Raw genomic sequence first — 21,867 nt, forward strand, 5'->3', positions numbered from 1 at the left:
ATATATGGCTTTGTATATGTGTGTTTGCATGCTGTCTCCCACATTAGATTATAAACTCCTTGAGAGCAGAGACTGTATTTTGCTTATATTGTATCCCCAGCACTTAGCACAGTGCCTGGCATGAAGTAGAAGCTTAATACATTTTTATTGGATTGAATTGAAAATTCATTGGAGATAGACTCCCTGGAAGGTCTGCATGAACTGCTCAAAATCTCTGCCCTTCTTTCTTGTTGACATTCCATTTCCATTGTTCCCAGGTTATTGAAGAGAGAAGATAGTTTTACCTTCATTCCTCGGTCTCGTGAAGAGCTTCCAGACAACTTTCCAAAGGAAATCCCTGGGATCTGTTATTTCCTGGAGCTCACAACTGGTCCCAAGCAGCCAAAGCCCTCAATCTCTTCAACTCGAATGAAGAAGGTTTCCTACAACATTGGTACCATGTTCCTTCGGGAGACAAGCCTATGAGACCTGCTGTAAATCAAAGACTCATCACAAAAGCACAAGCCCAGAACCTGGGTCTGGACAGAAAAGTGAAGAGAGACCCTTTCTCCTTCACTGCATCATCCTGGGCAAGCAGTAAAATCTCTGTGTAATGTCACGCAATAATACTAGAATAAGGTGGGTGATGGCTGTCAGTAAACAACCTGGAGGGGAAGACAATTAAGGGAATCATGCATCCATCCATAAAAGAGGTATTATTGGTCACTTTAAAAAAGTAAATTATAACCATGGTCCCTTTTTCAAATAAAACCTAAAAATTTACTTGGGTTTTCTGTTTGATATCCATGAGGCGACATGACCTTAAGACTTGTACCCACTGATAAACAAAGGAGAGCCAGTGTGGAGTCTGCATCCTTAGATTCAATGTGTTATTCAGTAAAGGAAATTTTGTAATTTTTTTGGAAGAGACATTTCATACAGATACCATAGAGGTTTGGTCAACTTCCCAGCCAGAGAAATTGTAACTGAGTAAAATATTTTAGGGATATTACCTATTTTTATACATCTTTCTCTTTCTGGATAATAACATTTCACATAACAATTGAACCAGCTTTTCAGAGTATGCTACTGTATATTTGGTGTATTATGTAACTTTAACCTAATAATCTAATGTGGTTATGCTTATTTAGAAAGATTAGTATCAGATAGAGATTACTTCAGTGGGGATTTCACATGTGCAGAAAACCCTGTCTGTCTGCCTAGTAGACATGTCTTTCAAGTATAATTATTGTAATGTGAAATTTAAAAGAAGTGGAGTTCCTAGAAGCAAATTAAAATAAACAAATAAAGAGAAATCTTTTCCCCCTCCTCATTGAAAATTTGCAGCAATTTGCAAAAGAAAATTACTTTGGTCATTCCAATGATTTTCATATGGGCACTTTAAAATGTAGGTAGGTATTGGGACTTGCTAAATTAAGCCCTACAATATAATGTATATTAAGTACCTACTGTGTGCAGAGAACTGCACACACGATGTACTAAATGCCATTATATCTGTATTTCCTTTCTTTCTGAATTAGTGTGAATGATGATAGATTGTTGCCTCATAAGAATGTAACAGGGTTACTTACTGCTTGTGTGAGCTACTTCCAGTGAATGTGGGCATTAGTGAGAAGTTCAGAATTTTGCCAAGATTGACAATATTTAATTGGTCTATTTTCTAGTATAATATAAAATGGAAATTCCTATCATATCGTTTGGAGAAATTTTACAAAAGAAGTTCTCCTACAGTTGGAGTGATGCTACTTTTAACAATCAGTGACTCCCCCTCATGGAAGTTTGAATAGGTCTACTATATTCAGACCTAGTGAATTTCCCCTGCCCACAATCATTGCAGCAGCCTTGCAGGTTTTTATTGCATGATTCCCTAAAATTGAACCGTCTTTGCCCTGACCAACACTGCATGAAAAAAAGGAATCTACATCATTACTGACCTACCCTGAAATCAGGGGCACTGTGTTGCAAGAATATTCAGAATTTGGAATTGAGATAAATCCAAAAGGCCTGTTCTAATTAATGATCTGGAATCATTTGTTCTATAGCTCTATTGTTATGTGTAACTGTTTCCTTATTCCATGGTTACTCATTGCTCTCCATCCCCTGGCAGTGATTAGTAATGAAGGTACATTTAATTCTATGGTGTGTTTTTTTTTTCTTTTCTCTAGGTCAGAGATTTCAGTTGCAGTGTGATTTCATCACTGCTGTAGCACAGCTGAGGCTTAATAAATGCTCCCAAATTTGTTTGAACTATGTGGATGGGAAGCCCTTTTAGATATACGAATCTTGTAATCATTATCACCAATATAACTTTTGGGCTCTAATCTCACCCTTGAGGAGAGCACTGGCAAAGCACTCTTTTAGATGGAGAGGAGAGACTATATTTCCTGCCCCCTCTGTGTTCTCTACTTCTTCTAGGACAAAGGCTTTGCCTTCCACCATCTAAAGGAGAGAATGCCAAGGCCATCATGTCAGGGCTCTTCCCTGTCTGACTCCCAGGGTACTTCAGATCTATTCTAGGCCTTGGTGGCCTAGGTAGACATAGAGCTCAACAGCCCCCTTCCCAAAGTAGGAAATAGCTTGGCCACCTGATAGCATGTGGGCATTTAAAGATAGAATATGGCTCATTATAGGATCATGCTAGTTCTTATATTCTTGTATGGAAACTAGATTTTGCCGAATGGCTTCTCATGCGTTGGTGAACATTTTCATTTATGAATAAGGATGAATTATAATCATATATATGTATTTATATACATATATTCATCACATTAATTCATATAAATTATATATATATTCATGTGTGTGTATGTGTGTGTGTATATATGTAACCATATGACTGCAAGAAGCTTCCAGCTTCCATTCAGTCTATTACTTTGCCTTTTGTGGTGGATTTTCCCTAAACATCCAAACAGATAAATGACTATAATAGGTTTAAGCAGCAGTGGGTAAGAAGATTCCAAACTTTCCTGCATAGCCATTGTCCAATGAGGAGAATCAGATCAAGCTAGAAAGGAGTTGTGTACAGTGCAAACTCTCATTTTATCAAAACCAACTGATTTCAACCCTGGTTTGTGCAATTCACTTACAGAAAAAAAATGGAAATCTATATTACTGTACTAATTTATTTTTCTGTCATGGATGTCAAATTAAAGAATTTAGCATAGATCCAGTTATATGTGTGTATACATATAGCTATGTCATACTCAGGATATGAACTTAACATTTTTTTTTTCATGCAGTAAGATCTAATCTTGTTCTATGGAGCTCTGTTCTGAAGCAGTGATCCATTTTGTCTCCTTGTTCCTTTGTCTTGCTATTGATTCTTTGAGTTCCGATGTTGCTATCTGTCTTTGCAAGGTGCTGTAAGTAATATCTATGAATCCATTCATAGCCATGGAATTAAGAAACTGTGAAAAGTAGAATATTTCCATTATAGAGCAATTAAGCCTAAAGTTTCTGCATTTTTCTAATTAGAAATATGAATTGAAAGAGTTGGGTAAGAATTTTGATGAATGACTCTTTGCTTCTCTACATCATGAATTTACTTGACTGATGTCTGCACTGACATTTCACCTTTCAAAAAAGATTTTTCACCCAGAATCTCCTATATATCAGAGGTCTTCAGACTGAAAAGGAATTGACTGCCCCTCATAGCAATCTGGTGATATTATTGTGCAGAATCATTTTAAAAGCATTTGTTATATATTAAGCTTTATTTGTAAAAATTATACTTTCAGAAGATAGTCAGTATCTGTAGTGTAACTCTCCTAATGTACTCACAAGGAGCTAATTTGAAGTGACTTAATAATCATAGCCCTCAGTGTAAGAAATTGATGTCAATATCACCATGGAGATAATACCAATGTTGGGAAATATACTCAATGGAAATACAACAATTATTTAGCAAAATCACAATCCACCAAAATGTGTAAAAAACATATAGAGCATGCTCAGGATAAAATTGAATAACAGTAATTAATCAAAATCATTGATAGTATTCAAAATATGTGGTTCTGTGCCTTTGCATCATGGAAACTAGATGATTTCAGATGGTTCCCTTAGAAACAAATTTACCTAGGTCAGTTCTGGGTGAAGATGTTGGGAGAAACAAAACTTGTGATAGATTTCCCAATATTGTCACTTGCCTCTGTACTTAAATCCTATTTGTTACTAATCAACTATGGCTTAGATTTTATATTGTTTTCCCCTTATAATGTGTGGGACTCTGTGATCTGTGGACGAACCATGATTTGGAAAGTGAATCTAGTGTTTGGCACTTAATAGAGAGCCTGGAAACTCATTACTTTAAATGTATGAGGTTCATGGGTTGACCAACAATGAGGTATCTGAAATTCAATGTTTTATTAGTAGGACATGTTGGCATCTAGTAAAACAATGCCTTCTTGAATGCAGCCATAACTTTTATTTTAAAATTGATCGTAAGAATATTTATAGATCTTTATAGATTGCACTTGATAATTTATGCTAAATTGTAAAATACCAAGAGGTATTATCATTATCATTGGCATGAAAAAATGTATTCACTGTCATCTGGCTGCCTGATACTATTTAGGACAGGTGTATTGGGTGTTTAGGATAGGGATTAGAAATGTTCTGGATTTGTGCCAGAGGGTGCAATATCAGCCTTGGTACGCACTTTGTATCAGTATTTAACCTCTCTTTTACATTTTATTTCTCCATTGTCACTCCATGCTAATATCAGATATTTCCAATATTTTTTCTCATCTGTCCACATCTCCCCCTGGGCAATAGGGGCTAGATTGAGGATTACTAAAAGTTTCAAGCTTCACTATCCATTATTGTTGCATCACTGGTATTTGGTATATCTATCTCATTCCATATTTTAGGCCTGTAATGCCATATTAAAATAGTTCAGAGGATATAGAGCATAAAACATTTATCATAGCTAACAGCATCACTCTAAAATTAACATATTTCTTAAGTATCCCATAGTCACATATATCATGTGCATATATGTGTATATGTGCACACATATACATATACGTCTTCCATTTTCATTTAATTAACTCCTTCCTTGGACTAATTCATTTCATATGACTTTGCTGAATTTTCTCTTAGATTTACTCTTGATTCAGAACAGGTTCAGAAGTACCAAGGACTTAGCTAGTAACAAGAAGAAATCCAGATCAGAAATACAGATGGTAGATTGCTATTTGTATATTTACATCAATAGACTATTAAAAATGTGTATCTAGTGCCCATTGGATACCTAGTATTGCCTAGGACGAATATTTTGAATGTTTAGAGCTGGGATCAGAAACTATAAAATTCTAATTTGCTCCTGAATATATTGTGCTACTGAAAAAATAACCATTTGTGTGACATACTGGACACCCACTTGGGAACATGTACGGCATAGTATATTAAAGATAATTTGATTTGGATCTCTCACTGTAGAATATACATATTAGAATGGTATTGTGTTATCAGATATTAAAATTATCTGACACAAAGAAGCAACTTCATGTGGCATGGAACATGTTAACTTCTATTGTCCACATTAAAGAATAACCACATCCACATGAATATACTATTGTTTAGTAAGTAAAATGTATGTGGGTAGCTTTAAGATGTGTCTTTGCAGCTTTATAAAAACTGACATCATATATAACACTAATATAAATTTGGTTATGTTTCATGGGCACTGAGTTATTTTATTTTGCTAGATGCAATTAACTATTGGTAGTATTCTAATGCAAGATGTAGCAGAATTGTAGCCAAAACCTGTCTTGTTATAATGTTTTTATATGAATCTATTATGTCCTGAGTCTCATTTAAAAAATTCAAAAAAAATTTTTTAAGATAAATCAATGGCAGTTTACTGAAGCTCCATTTGGCTCAGAAGGTCAAAGGAGGTCTAAGAAGATTGATGTGACCATTCTATTAGATTTAGTTCATATCCACCTTAAATTTTTGGTAAACAGAAAATTGTCTTGTACATGGCAATCTATGCAAAATGGAAGGTGTCAGTCAAGTGCCTCATGAGACTTCACATCCATATTAGGGGAATCGTCTGGTTGACAGTGAGGAAGAGCACTCATGGATTAGCTATGAAATTTTGAAAACTGAGTGAATTACTAGGGATGAAGTAAACACTGACAGTAAATAAGAAATGTATCATTCCAACTGGAGTTATTTTCCCAAAGTATTTCACTTCAGGCTTCAGGGATCCTCATATAATGGCTTCCATGACAATTAAAATCACTTCAGTTTCAAATTCAGGGATTGTACTTTCTAAGCATGATTCTTCATGCATGACAAGAGTCTTCGCTGACACACACAAGAGAAGACTGTTGTTTTCTAATATCAGTTATTAGGTTTAATCAGTAAAGAATTGGATATTTAGTTAATTCCAAATGCATGTAGCATAGAACAAGGTTTACTGAACCACAACAAAGAGGAAAAGACCTTTGAGCTTATGGATATTGTTGAATTTGCAGTGAGAAGTTTCATAAGGAATACTTTGACATTAACGAGTGGAAAGTCACCAAGTTAGCAATGGTTGTCACTATGTGTTTTTAATATTAAATTGTACATATGTCTAAAACTTATTCCCAAGCAATACCTTCTCATGCTAACTCTTAAAGCAATAACTTAAGCCATGGTAATGATAATACATGCAACATACTTCTGTGTGAGGTAATCACTAAAATCCTAGGAAAATGCCGAAACTGCGTACAAAAGCAATAACAAAGCATGATGTGGGTTATTTAAAGATTTCTCTTCCACAGTCTCCAGGGTGCCATAATAACTGAGGTACAGAACAGAGCAGATGAGCTCTTTAATCTATCTCAGATGTCATTGATTTGCCAATCTGCTACTAAGTAATTATTGTCCCTTGCATAATTATTCCTCGGATCTAAATAACAAACATATGGAGAATCTCTCTCATACCATGATTTCTGCTTCTGATTTTTTTTTTCTGTGAAGTTTTAGAGCCATGTTGAAGATGAATAGCAGAACAGGAACAGTCATAGAAAGGATAGTCTGATGAAACAGTAGATTTTGTAGGTACAAGGATGGGTCTTTGTAGTGACAGCTAACTAAAATATTAGTCCATGGTAAACAAGCTGTTGGGAGAGGAAAGGTTGAATGGGAAAGGGTCATTTAAAAAAAAAACAGACTTATGATTTTATCAGCAAAGGGAATCCTCTGAGAGGAAGCTGATCTGCAGCTTCTTTACAACTTGAAGTGTTAGAGAGTTGCCTGGGGCACTGAGAGGTTGTCACCAGCCAGTTTGTTGCAGAGATGGGACTTGAGGTCACCCAGCCAGTGTGTTGCAGAGATGGGACTTGAACCCAGGTTTTCCTGACTTCAAGGTCAGTTTCCCATCTGCATCACTGCTGTGACTCTTTAAGAGGTCATGTTGCTATTGATATCAATTAGGGATTAAGAAGTGTTTATGTAGGGGTGATCATTGTCTTTAGCATGTGATTTTCTGAAAGTCTTGCTGGATGACCAACTAAAACATAAAAATGGATACGCAGAAATAACTGCCTATATAAGCAGTGCTGGAGAAGAGTGAAGAAGTAGGGAAACCTCAAGTGATTATTCTGATGTTCTGAATATTGCTACTTAATATTTATTTTTAATCTAGTCAGGGTAGTGTGTCAAAATAACTAGAACTATGAAAGATAATGATCCTTGCATCATTTAGAACGCTAGTTCAGAAGATGACTTGGGCATCCAAGCTTTCTTTTAGGAAAAATGTATAAATTTATCCTCATCTGTACATGACTCTGGGCAGGAGTGAAAGAATGGAGGCCTGAGCTTTCTGAAACTAAATATGAAGCAAGTTTGGCCTAATTCAATATTATGTTCTCCATCCTATTATTAAACTGGGAAAAGAAGAGAATATAGACCAGTGCAAGTCCATGTACTGTCCAGAAACAGGGCATAAGAATCATAATCTCTCACCATCCCTGGGAAAATAACTTGCCTAACACCCTCTTGCCTGGGAAAGATAGATTCATCACCTAACAAATTGAGTTGGATTCTTCTTTCATTGAAGAAATTCAGCAACACCCTCCTCCACCACCACAACCTATTTAAATAAGAAAGTGATTGGATGGTTATCAACTGCTGTCATATATGCTGCCAATATTTAATAAATAATAAAAATCCTGAATTAGTGGCCATTCATTGACACCAGTTTTACCATTCTCAAATAACCTAGTTACTTTTATATAGGATACTAATTTTCAGTGTTTGCTTAAGCCACTGTGGCTAATTAACTGACAGCCTAAAAGAGAGAAAAGCTAAGTGTAAAGCAAGACCATTTGGGATAGGTTTTGATTTCACTGGTGGAGGAGGGGAAATATTTGTGTTGATTCAATGATAGATAGTACAAGAGAGACTGAGAGTGATTCTACCTTTAAGTAATGTCAGCTATGAGAAGAGCTGCTTCTTGGTACCTTTGCTTCTGATGGCATTCCTCTTGTACAAGTTATTGTCTAGCTACAGTTCCACACTCGATAGATGCAGGAAACAGGGAAAATGTTGGGGGGTGGAGGGAGGAATGATGCAGGCAACTATGAATAATGACCACTAAGGCTATTGCATTTTTTCCTTCCTTTTAAAAGATGTGGGGAGTATTAGGAGAGTGGCAGCTCCCATGGAGAGCCCTACTGGTTTAATGAAACCCAAATGGTTTCCCTAGCCTATTGTTCTCTCCTGTTTCAAAGACACAAACTTCACAAGCCCCACATCTTTCTCAGGAGGCAGTGCCAACCTCTTGGCAGCTGCACATTTCATCAGGACTGGGATTAGTTGTTCATGGAGCTCTAAATAGAAACTGTGTGAACGTGGCAGATAAGGCTAGATTCTGTTACAGTGGTGAAGGTAAATCAGTGTCGGAACATCTGGAGCAATGGGACAAAGAAAGCTGAATGCTGAACCTAGCCACACACCTCAGGAGAATGGAATAAAATTAGCACAAGCTAGTGGAGTGCTGAAAGGAAAGTGATCTTTAAAGCAGTCTTCCCCTTTCTTCACATTCCTGAACTTCCTATTCAGCTGCTTAGACAGTTTGTATTTATGTGGTACAGGGTTTTAAAAAGGTTGATCACTTGCATTTAGATTTTTCCAGATACCTAATTCTCATCTCAGAGAAATAATTTTAAGTAAATTCAATGTATAAGTAAATTTAACATGTTCAATATCCTTTTAGCCCATTAATTTTCTGGCCAACTACAATGGATTCTAATTTTCTTTTTCTTATGTGTTGCTTTTTGTTTTAACAAATTCTATGAATTGACTTGGAAAATTGAAGTCAAGGATTGTGAAATAATTTTGAGCACATTACATTTATTTATGTATGTGTATGTGCATACGTGTGTGGGGGACTTCTACCTGCCTCCCTAATATTGTCTTCAACTTGAGCCTATGTTGTTGACAAGATGGATTTCTTATGCAACCCTGAAGAATGAAAAAAGAGCAGGAGTAGAAGCTTGGTTCATGAGATCATAGATTAAGTGCTAGAAAGGCGCTGAGATGTAGTTTGATACAACCCCCTCAATTTACAGTTGAGGAAGCCAGGTCCTTTGATTTCAAGTCCAGGGTATGTTCATCTGTGCCATCAGGATTTCTCATGTATAGTAAATTCACCCTGTTCTCTGAGCTCAGAATAAATGAAAGAATGAATATGAATGAAAAAACATTTTTAACTACGTGAAACTGAAAAAAATTCAATGGGGTTAGGGATGAGGAGAGAATTGTTTTCTATTAATTTAAAAATTTATTTTTAAAGGAAAATTAATAAGAAGACTGGAAGAAATAAGGACTAACAGTAACAGGGAATCATTGAAGGTTGAAATTTCTCAAAATTTTGATAGTTTGACTTGTCGGAAGTCACACAGGCAGGAAATGGATCTGAATCTATATTCTCTTTAGTGCACTAGCATAGTTCCTATTCAATGGTAATATCCTGGTGTGTAGTAGGAGGTGGCTCTTTACATATATTTATGTGGATTTATAAAGGTTGCTTCAGATCCATAAAACACAAGAAGTGAAATGGGATCAAATGAATTTTAGGCTTCCATATGCCTCCCAAACATTGTCCTCAACTTGGGCCTATGGTGTTAACATCCTAGTTACTTAATGGAAATGGAATATAAGTAACTGAAGACAAAATAGCCCTTAAAAATCAAAGTAAATTTGCCAGTTTTATGGCTTATTGTCCTACAAATTTCATAAGTGATGTCCATACAGTAGTGTGCCTTTTTTAAAGCATCTTATATACCTTAACTCTTTTGACCCTCACAACAACCCTGCGAGGGAGATGCTACAGGTATTCCTCCATTTTATAAATGACAACCTGAGGCTCAGTAAGGTTATGGGCCTTGTCCAGGATTACAAAGCTAGTAATACTCCTTTCACTATCTCATGCTACTTATCAAAACATTCCAAAAAACCTCTACTAGTTATTTCAAGAAGACTCAGGTTAGAAAAGAAAGGAAGGAAGAGAGGAAAGAAGGAAGGAAGGGAGAAAGGAAGAGAGGAAGGAAGAAAGGAAGGAAGTGAGGGAGGGAGGGAGGAAGGAAGGAAGGAAGAAAGGAAGGAACAAAAAAAGGAGAGAGAGATGGAGGAAGAAATGAAAGAGATAAAAAGACTGGTGGAAGGAATGAGAGAGGGAAGGAAGAAAGGGAGAAAGGAAAAGAGGGAAAGAGAAAGGTAGGGAGGAAGGAAGGAAGGAAAAAAGAAAGAAGAGAGGGAGAGATGGAGGAAGAAATGAAAGATACAGATAAAAAGATGGTATAAGGAATGAGGGAGGAAAGGAAGAAAGGGAGAAAGGAAAAGAGGGAGAGAGAAAGGTAGAGAGGAAGGAAAAAAGAAAAAGAAACAAGGAGGGGAGGGAGAGATTGTGAAGGAAGAAAAAGAGAAAAGAGGTGGAAGGAAGAATAGAAAGAAGGAAGGAAGATGTAAGGAAAAGGAAGGAAGGAGGGAGGAGGGAAGGGAAAATGAAGAAAAAGAAAGAGAAGGAAGGGAAAGATGGAGGAAAGAAGGAAAGAGAAAGGAAAAATACTGGTGGGAGGAAGGAAGGAAGGAGGAAAGAAGGAAGGAAGGGAGGAAGGAAGAATTTGTCATTGTTATAAAGCAGGAAAATACATTAGGCCCAAGATGTTGTCAAACAGTCAATTTCACCCCCAATACTGCCCCCACTACCCACCACACACACACTTTTTCAAAGCTTATCAAAATGTGAATTTCTTGAGCCCTTCTTAAGAAATACTGTGGTCATTTGGCGTTACTTCTAAGATATTATCTCCTAGTCCTGAGATCCATTTTCAGAATTTTTATGAATTATGAACTTTTTTCTTATCTTCCACCAATTGCTGCATTAAAGCAGTTAGATCTTGCGAACACACAAAACACCGTATTCTGGGGACTGGTTTGCATTTTATAATGAGGACAATCCTATAAATCTATGATATTGTTTAAGCAACATTCCAGGACTCAAAATAGGAAATGCTACTGTTTTTAATAACACAGATAGAATAATTTCTCATAAGATTAGACATATGTGACAGACTTTTAGTTCTTTTCCAAATTGTTTAACAATGTGTTCAGAAATCTTCACATAAGATGTAGAACTAAGCATTGTATGATTTCTCATTAAACAAAGTTTGTGTTATTTTTGGAGTAGATTACCTGTGCAACACATGAGAGCCTCTGACATTACTCCAGCTAATTCTTGGCTAATGGGAACCTCTATAGGAACAAGCCCAAAGAAGCCTCCATTTGAACAGGAACACAGATTTGCTTACCTCCCAGGAGGCACATCTTTGTGGATTCTGACACAAGCTTTAAGCAGAGCTTGTAGTGTTCTTCACCATTGGACAATCTAAGTGACTGAATGTCCCTTTAAACTAAAGTCTTGAGTAACCTCAGAGGTATAAGTTTGGATGGAGTCAGGAAAAACAGCTGGTTTTTTCTTTTGCAAAAACCAATTTCTCTAATACTAAAAATGAAGCTGAAAATGTTCACATTTCTGTATGCATTTCCTGGTATATGAGAGGCCACAGCAAATGCTAGCTAAAGTTTTGCATTCTAAGCATTGTGCATCACCTAAAGATGTAATAACTCTTTGTTGCCTTTTTTGACAGTTGAAGCATAATAACAGAATGTTGCAGCTGGTTAAGACTTTAAGAGATCATATAATCCAGCCCCCTCATTTTACAGATGATAAAAGTGAAACTCAGAGAGGGTGACTCTCTCAAGGTCACATAGTTAATAAGTGCCAGAAAGAGGACTTGAACTCAGGTCTTCTGACTATAATTTTAGCACACTCTCCACTATGCCATGTCTTATAAACCAGCATACAAGCTATTTTTGTTGTAGATGTGAATGTTATTCGCAGTTATCCAATATGTGTGACAGACAATATTCAGTGAAATTTCTATTTAACATATATTTTTAAAAGTTAATGGTGTTTCCATCAATACTTTAAAAACTGTAGATATCATTTGCCAAGTCATGAGTCATTTTTGAAATTTATTAAGTGAATATCAATTAGCTGCTTTGAATTTGCTGTGCTTTATAACCTAAAGCTGCATTTATCTTTGATAAGATAGAATACAGGACCTTAGCCACAGACAAGTTCAAAAGTGGCAATATATGTAAGCAGTTTGTAAAACTTAAAGTAGTATAAAACTGTTAGCTATTATTATTTTTCACGACTATTCCTATAGTCCAACATGCATCAGATAGCAGAATCCATGGTGGTCTCACATAGAACAAAGAAAGTGAATAATAGAATCATCGTCTTTAGTCCAGGTTGACTACATAAGAAGTGATATAGGCCAGGGAAATCTCTAGAGATCTCTATGGTGATAGTCCCATGCAGATGAGCAATTCTTTATAAAAGCTTTTTTGCCTTAAGTCAATATGATTATAGTACCTTTCCCTTAATATACCTCATACAACTCTCCAAAACTGAGGCAACTGAGTTAGCTAGAGAAATTAACTGTCATACACCCCAACCCCAACCAATACACACACACTCACACCAAAAATTCATTTTCACTCTGAATTGCCTAGATGATTTCTGCCAAAAATTCACTTTAACTTGATTCTGATTATACTTAAGTTTTGTGCTTTGGGTAGACTTAGCAACAAAGCATACAAGCAATTGAAGGACAGAATGTCTGTTTCCTGCTCACAAATGTATGTTTAGCAGAACAATCCAAATGATTGTCTGAAATATGTTCAAGAAGAAAATATTTAATTTAATGAAATCCATAAAAATCTGTACTTTTATTTTTAAGAATATGCCCATTAATGGAGGGAAAAGACAATTGGCTGTCTAGTTATTAGGGGGTAAATAGACAGCTTTAGATATTCTTTGCAACTACCACTGCTATATTTGCTTTTAACCAAAGAGCTTAACTCTTTACTGGAAAAGAAAATCATTATATTTGCTTATGTATCCAACAGAGTTTTGCTATATAATAACGGGAATCCCATCAGACTACGTGGGAATGAGAAATCTTGTAAGGATGCACACTTATTCCTGGCTATAACACTAAAATTTGTTATTAATCTTACCTAGTAGTATTCATCTTTATAAAAACCTAAGCACTATGCATGCGCAAACACCTATGAAACTTTAACAATTCTAAGATACATGATTTCCTTGGCATAAGTTACTTTAAAAAAAACTCCCTTGGACCTCATGGCAATGTTCCTAACATTAGGCATTCTGTTGGATTGGTCAGTGACCAGTGAAATCTGTGAAGAGTAGCCTTCTCAAGGTAGACCTGCCTTTGCCTCTTTCATGCTTTCAGTAGCCACAAGGTAATGTAGGGAGACCTGGACGCAGACCAGTTTTGGAGGGAGATGGTACTTGATGGAGAGGACTGAGGCCTTAGTTCTCAGAGCCATTTATGGAACTTTGGAGGATTTGAGGGTTATTTCACTAAACTTATAAAACTTTCTTAAGAAGGAGCAGGGACAGCCCCCCCCCCCTTTTAACAGCCACTGACAATCTCTCTGTGTCTATCTGTCTCTGTCTTTTTTTTTCTTTCTCTGTCTCTCTCTCTCAGTGTCTGTCTCTGTCTGTCTTCCTATCTGTCACTCTCACGAGTAACATTAGAGTGTCATACGGGACTAGCGAGGCTTAAAAGAAGTAAGCAGTTTCTGGAAAAATGAACTCTTTTTTCTCAAAATGACTTTGTAGCAAGGAGAATTTGAGGTGGTTATGGATGGGCAAGAGGATTTTGTGGATCCTTTGACTGAGTTGGGATAACTTGAGCATCACTTGTTCTGTCTTTGAGCTCATTCTTCCTCACCCTCTCCTAACTCAGTGTTTTACAGAATACTAGGCTTTGTTTTAACCTTGAGGGTTGTTAAATCCCTGCTTCTGCCTTAGAAGCCTCATGTGTTACAAAAGCAATATCCAATACACTCCATATGCCCTAGTCCTCCAGCCCTTTGTAGTTATAGACTGCAGAGAGATCAGCATTTATAACCAAAATCTAGTTTTGACTCACTTCACAAGATGAGGTAGACAGCCATACTCTAAAACCCTAATAGAAAGAGCAAGATTTTATCACAATTTCCTTTCAGATGATTTAAAAAAATACGAAACAATCATTCATTCTAAAGCCCCATTCCAGAGCTATTTTGTTTTCAGGAAAATCTGAATTAATCAGGGTGTCTGATTTAGCATAGTAGTATTGAGGAATTTGTGAAGAGTTTGTAGCCTTCTATTTTTGATAAGCACCCTGGACTGCAGCTAATTAAAGAAATCTTCCAAACCTCTTTTATTGTTTATCTCTAGAGAGGCACTGACATACATACATACACACACACACACACACACTCACATACATATTATATCTTCATATTTGGAAAGGCAAAACAAATACTCTCATTTCTACTTCAAGATGGTCAGATATTAGAAAGGTGTAAATGAAGTAATAAAAAATAGCAGAATTTTTAACTTTTAATCTCAAAAAGTAAATTTTTAAACCAATTCCTTTAGAGTTTTCAGCAAAAACTGTGTTTACATTTTACTCAGACTACTTAACTCTCATCTGATTTATAAGATTTCATTTCTATTTGCCAGGAAAATATAGAAAATGATTTTTTTTCTCTTTGGAAGTGTATACTTTAGTGAGTCAAACAACTTTTTAATCTTCACCCCTTCCCCATGACAGAGCATTGGAATTTCTCTTTTCCATAATAATTCAGCCTGAAAAGTTAGGTTAAAAAAATGGCAGGACTGGGTAGAGGGAAGTAATAGAAAAACATTCCATTATTCAAAAAAATGGGTTATCCATATCAATCATATTTCATTTCTTCCAAGCCATAGTGAAAGTTATCTTTGTTAATTAAAAGAAGTAGGCAGTCATATTGCAATCAACAGAGCAACTCTAAAAACAATAGTTTCAGGAGATTAAAAGGTGTTAACTAGAAATGAAAGGCTATCTAGTACTAAGAATGAAAGAAAAAAAGGATCTCTTGGACCTTATACTCTTTTTTTCACCTTTGTGTAAATAAGTGCTTTTAATAAAGAAAAGAAAAAGAAGAAATCCATTGAGAAAACAGGAAATTTAGATAAAGCTTGATTCCAGATATGATCAGAGATGCTTTTCTTATACTTCATTATACTTACTTCTGCTGAGGAATTATCAAGGGCTCAGATCTAGTAAAGAGATTGCAGTCAGCTTGTATCAGCCCAGTTTTTCCTTTCAGCAGAATTGGACCCTTAAAACATTATCAGTAAGCTTGAACTACAAATTCATGCTGCCAGGGTAGATTGTTAGTACTAAGAAAGACAAGTTATGTACTACTGGAAACATGATCAGTGGAGAGAAAATGTTGTCCATTTGTGTTTGTTTGTTTGTTTTTCTCCCAGATGGTAAACCAGTCATTTTCCTTGTGTGAAAGGAAAACACACACAAAAAAACATTGAGTGTTTTACCAGGGATAACAAATTCCTAAATTTTCAAGCACCATGAATGAATTTGATTACTTTAAACTTTGGGTGACTGAGTAGACAAAACCAACCATTTTACTTTTTAAAAAATACAACCTAAACAAAATCAATTACTTTAGTTCTTTAAAAATGTACCCCAAAGTACATTTCAGAATCATACAGATAACAATTCTTCATTTCAAAATAATCTACCTGAATTTTGACACTTTAACTGTGATTAACCATTTTAAGAACCAAAGGGTCTCACTTTCCAAATAGTACTTAGGCATCAGGCATAATGATGTGCTCATTTCAACTCGTGATTAAAAAAAGTCAACACATTTTCACCTAATTTTTTGGACCACAAAATCAATATTTTTTGCAAACTCATATATGAAATATACATGGTGAATGATTGCAAAGCCTTCATTAGTCTCTTCTGCATGAGGCTATTTTATATTTAGCCATGCCCCGATTACTTTCAACATTCTGACCAATTTGTTTGCTGCAGTTTTGTGGGGCTAATTATTTGGTTTGAATTATAGTGTAAATAATATTATATACCTGCCACTTTAAGATCAAAATATACTTTGTGAATCATTTCTTTTTAAACTCTAGTAATGTCAACCTTAAATGACAGTATTATCAAATAATACCAATTCAATATACTAATATATCTGTATGGCATGATTTAATTGCTTATATTTTGAATTAATTTAATTTCATGTTTTCTAAAGATGAATGCATCCATAAATCTGTACAGTTCCAAAAGATGTTTCTGATAGTGTTTCATAATATGTTAAAAACTATTTTTTCCCTTCTCTAGTAGTACAGCAATAGAGATTAGTATTTCCTGATTGAAATGATAAAATATGTATTATGTCACTAGAAATTTGAGATTAGAAGTATATGTACAAGTATATAAGCATTTATAGAACTACAAACACCTAATGTATTTTTCTTTTCTTGCATCAACACATTTGAATTATTTTGAGTATTTTTTTATTTGTAATGACTCTTTGTATGTCACACACAGTGTAAATAGCATGATTCATTATGCTACATTTCTATGTATTCACAGAGTATAGAACAAAGTGAATTTGTACATGGAAAATGAATGACAGTAGACTGGGGCAATTATAAAATAGAAGGTGGTGATTTGTGTGTTATATTTATATAATTCTGTCTAAATCTATCTGTTCAAGAAATGCATTTTATTTACCTTATAATGTCCAAAGTCATTTACATTTACAAAATATTTAAATCAATAAATGATATAAATAAAACAAGGTAGTGGGATATTCTTAATATGTTTTCTGACAGTGTGAATGATGTTGATGATTAAAGATAAGAGAAGAGAAAATGGAAGAGTATAAATGTGCTGTCCTATACTTCTGAAGATATCATGCACTTGATATCACAAGAGCAAATGCTCTTGGTTGATTTTTACATGATAGTTGTATATTTAATAACACAACTAAACACATCTCTAGGTTGCCACACCTATAATTCTTTCCTCCGTAAACCTCATGTTCTTATAAGTGATATTGACTCTCAGCAAGTCACTTAACCTCTGTCCACCTTAGTTTTCTCATATACAAAATGGGGGTAATAGTCATAACTTCCTCCCAGGGTTGTTGTGAGGGCAAAAAGGAAATAATCTTTGTTGAAGCACTTTGCAAACCTTAAAGTACTATATAAATTCTAGCTACATATATTTGGTATATTTAAATTTTACTTCCTTGTAATTTCTACCATAGTTCAAAATTCTACCTCTTATGGCCAGGAAAGATGAGGTTAATTCGTAGATGAATGTATAGATCTGGAGCTGGAAGGCACCTAGAGATTTTCTGGCAAAACCTTTTCATTTTACAGATGAGGAAACTGAGGCCTAGAATGGTTAAAAACTCACTCAGGGTCAAGTCTGCTGATTTAATATCCAATATGCTTTCCACTGAACCACACTGCATGCGACAGCCTTTCACATATTTGAAGGCAGCTATCATGCCTCTCTAAAGTCTCCTTTTCCTCAGGTCAAACATATCTAGTTCCTTCAAATGATCTTTACATGGTTGGTATGAAATGGAGTATATGCATATACAAGTAAACCTAGCTTATTGCCCTTTCCAATTATTATAGAAGACAAGATGGCCACCATCAACATCATTATCAAATTATAACAGTATTTGTGTTTTATTCTAGACAACACATTTTGGGTGAGCTGTTGACATGTAGAAGCCTATCCAGAAGAGAGGGCTGTCAAGGGTGTTGGAAATTATTATAGGAGAATAAAGAAACTAAAAGTTGTTTTTTTTTTTTTGCCAGGAAGAAGAGAAGACAGGAGTGGGGCAGAGCATGACAGCTGTCTTCAATTATATTTTTTTATCAAAATTTTTAAAGCTACATCAAATTTAAATAATAATGTCATTAGATACGACACATTCGATATGCTATTTTATCAATAGTACATAATTTGAAGTATTATGCTTTGAAATATCATTTAATTTTATGTTTCCTAATGATGCACACCTCTCTAAAGCTGTACATCCTAAGATAACACTGACTCCTCCTTAAATTTGGGTGAGGGAAGCCATGTATAATGTGGCCCAGTTTGCTATTAAATAGACTAATAAGTAGGCCCAATACCTCATACTAATCGCAAAGGCTGTCTATAGAGGCCTGCAAAGAACTGGCTTCTAAGCAGAAGATTCCCTCCCTTTCATTTGGAATGGAATTATGTAACATGCTAGTTAAATTTAGCACTTCATTCTCCTGCATCAAGGGAATAACGTCTTATTAGCAGTGGATACAGTATCAAATGGCATTTTATAATTCAAGGCCTTTGAAGTAAAAACATCAGATTAATCCACAAAGGAATAAAGAAATTAATAATTTTATAAGCCTTATATAGTCTCAAAATAAGGACGTGTTCTGGTTTCTCTCCTTTCTCTGTGGCCTGGCAACACACATAGATTATTCTTGCCCAACCTGCGATAGAGCCTTCCAAGCTTGTATTGATTTGATTGGCCCAACATACTGATATCATTTTGGTCCTCTTCGAGACTGAAAGACACCAACCAACCAACCAGCCTGGCAACAGGGAAGAGGGAGAGAGGTTTGCTCCTACCAAAAATCAAACTAAAATAGAACCTTGGAAGTTTTTCTCTTGCTTTTTTATTTATATATAGTTATGCATGTGAAGCAGTATGGAGGACTGGATTTAGTGTCAAGAAGCTCCAGGTCCCAATAGTGCCCCTCACACTTAATAGTGGTATAACCATAGGCAAGTTACTAAAATTCTCTGAACCTCGGATGCCTGAAAGCAATTCCTAACCAATTTTTTAAAATCATAAATTCTTCACACAATTACCTAATTAATGGATATGATCTTACCTGATCTTACCTTGGGGTTACAAAAGATTTTCTAAAGTTGGAAGGATTTTATCCTTTGCTAAAGTTCTTCATGTCCTTGAGGTCTTGCCTTAATAACCCTTCCATCTCCTGAATGTTCCTGTTGGCACCTAGTGGGCAATAGTTTGTGCTCTGTTCTCCCTCCCTCTGAAATGCTCTTATAGGGAGAAATTCAGTAGGATCATATTCAGATAGTTCAGAGAGATATATATGGTTGAACATGGGTCAAACTCCTGCCATGTCCTGAGTCAGAAATTCCTTATTAAATTTTAAAAAAATAACAAGAAGTCTACTTTCTTTTCCTCTTGGAAGGCAGGCAGGTGGTATAGTGGATGAAGCACTGAGTTTAAAGGCAAGAAAACTTAAGTTCAAATTCCAGCCTCAGATATCTTTTATCTGTGTGACCCTGGGCAAGTCACTTAACCTGTCTGCCTTAGTTTCCTCAACTATAAAATAAGGATGATGATAATAATAGTTCCTCCTGGGGTTGTTATGAGGATCAAATGAGCTAATATTTGTAAAGTGCTTATGGCACATAGTGAACATTTAGCTAATGTTTATCTCCTTTTGCTACCCCTTTGATTGAAAAAAAAAAAGAAAATGAAGGGAGATGAAAGGATGCTCCTAACCTACCCTTTCCTGGAGAAGGGAAGTCCATAGGTGTTGTACAATGCACATGTTTTTGGACTTTGTTAAGTATTGATTGGTTGTACAGATTTTTTCCTCTTATTTTAAAAAGAAATTTTGTCTTTAAACTGGATGGCTCACTGAAAGGAGGATGGTGAGGGATAACAGGGAAAATGATTATGATATAAAAAACAGAAGACATCAATAAAACTTGTTTAACAAAAATAAAAAAACAAAACCTTTGGAAAAAATACATATACCAAATAACTTTGAAAGACTTAGGAAGTCTACTTAAAGCAACGACCAATTACTATTTATATATTATATGTCTATAGCATAAATATGTGTGTATATGATATTTCATATATATACATATATATATGTATATATACACATATATATTCAAGCAAAATAAATAAATGATATATATATAGACATAGACGTAGACATAAACATAGACACACAAACATACCTTGCATCCATCACTTCTCCATAAGGGGGTGGATGGCATGCTTCATTACAAGGCCTCTGGAATTGAGGTTGGTCATTATATTAAGCAGAGTTCCTAAGTTTTTCAAAGTTATTTGTCCTAGAAATATTATTGGGATTGTATAAATTGTTTTCTTGGTTCTTAAGCATGGAATATCTCAGCAGGATCAATTCAATTTGATTTTAATCCAACTAAACTACATTTATTAAGAACCTGCTAATGTAGTTTCATAGTGTGGTTTATATGTATCTCTGCTCTTTCCCAGTAATTAATTGTGATTAGAAATTAATTATGTTTAGAGACTTATTCAACCTTAGGTTGCATGATTTAAAGTCTGGTGTCCAGGGTAAAGGATTTGCTAGTCCTGATGTACTCTGCCTTCTTAGAACACATTCAAGGTATCACATTCAGTTCTAGGAGTCATATTTTAGGGAAGACATGGACTAATGAACTTGTCTATAGGAGAATGAACTAGGACGGTGAGAGGGAGAATAGGATCATAGATTTAGAACTGAAGGTACCATAGAGGTCATTAAGTTCAACCTTTTTGTTCTACAAATGAGGAAATAGAGGCCCAGAGGGATTAATGGATTTCCCCAGTTCTTCCTAACTCTAAGTCCTATGCTCTATTGTAAAAGAAGATGGGTTTCAGAAGCCAGAGATATTTGAACTAAAGCAGAAAACCCTGAGGAGGGGGAGGAATCCCAGTGTTTAAGTACTTTGAAGGGTTGTCAAAATAATACAAGCAAACACTTGTATAGCATTTTAATGATTACAAAGCACTTTGCTCACCAAGCCATATAGTCAGATAGGTAGGATAAGACATGCATTGTGCAAGGCATACACTTAAGAAATAAGGAAACTGAGGCACAGAGATCTGAAATGGCTTCCCCAGGGTCATACAAATGCTAAGTAGAAGAATCTAGATTTAGACTCAGGTTTCAAATGCAAGTGGAGTGCCTCAACCTGCCCACACCCCAATGATTACATCACTTTACTTCTCCACGTGCAAGACAGCTATTTATTTGACCTCTCAAAGCTCAATTAATGCTAATGGAAGAAGGCTACAGGCAGTATATTTTGTCTCAATTTGAGGAGGAAGGTCCCCCAAATAAAATTTATTTAAAATTGGAATGTGTTACCAGGATGAGTATTGAACACTGGAGCCCTGAGCATCCAGACCATGACTACAGCCAGTAGCCAGTAGCTTTTTGTTTTTGGTGGCTTAGTACCAAGAACCACAAATCATCAACCAAGGTGAAACTTCCTGTCCCAAGCAAAACTTAATCACCAAGGTTGAGATTGAATGTTTTACATCTACTATTTGGGAAATGCTGGCTGAGGGTGGGCAGTTCTTTAATGCCATCATAATTGCTTC

General features: G+C 35.5%; 1 protein-coding gene across 1 annotated transcript in view; it reads left to right on the forward strand.

The window, feature by feature from the left end:
• GUCY1A2 (guanylate cyclase 1 soluble subunit alpha 2) overlaps positions 1–1,295 on the forward strand; it is a 434,074-nt gene extending 432,779 nt beyond the window's left edge. Inside the window, exon 8 of the mRNA XM_036745237.1 lies at positions 258–1,295. Coding sequence (XP_036601132.1) covers positions 258–465 — 208 coding nt within the window. The 3' untranslated portion in view covers positions 466–1,295. The remainder of the gene's footprint in view (positions 1–257) is intronic.
• Positions 1,296–21,867: the final 20,572 nt, after the last annotated feature.

This window comes from Trichosurus vulpecula, chromosome 2 (genome assembly GCF_011100635.1).
Source record: "Trichosurus vulpecula isolate mTriVul1 chromosome 2, mTriVul1.pri, whole genome shotgun sequence".
NCBI classification, from domain to species: Eukaryota; Metazoa; Chordata; class Mammalia; order Diprotodontia; family Phalangeridae; genus Trichosurus; species Trichosurus vulpecula.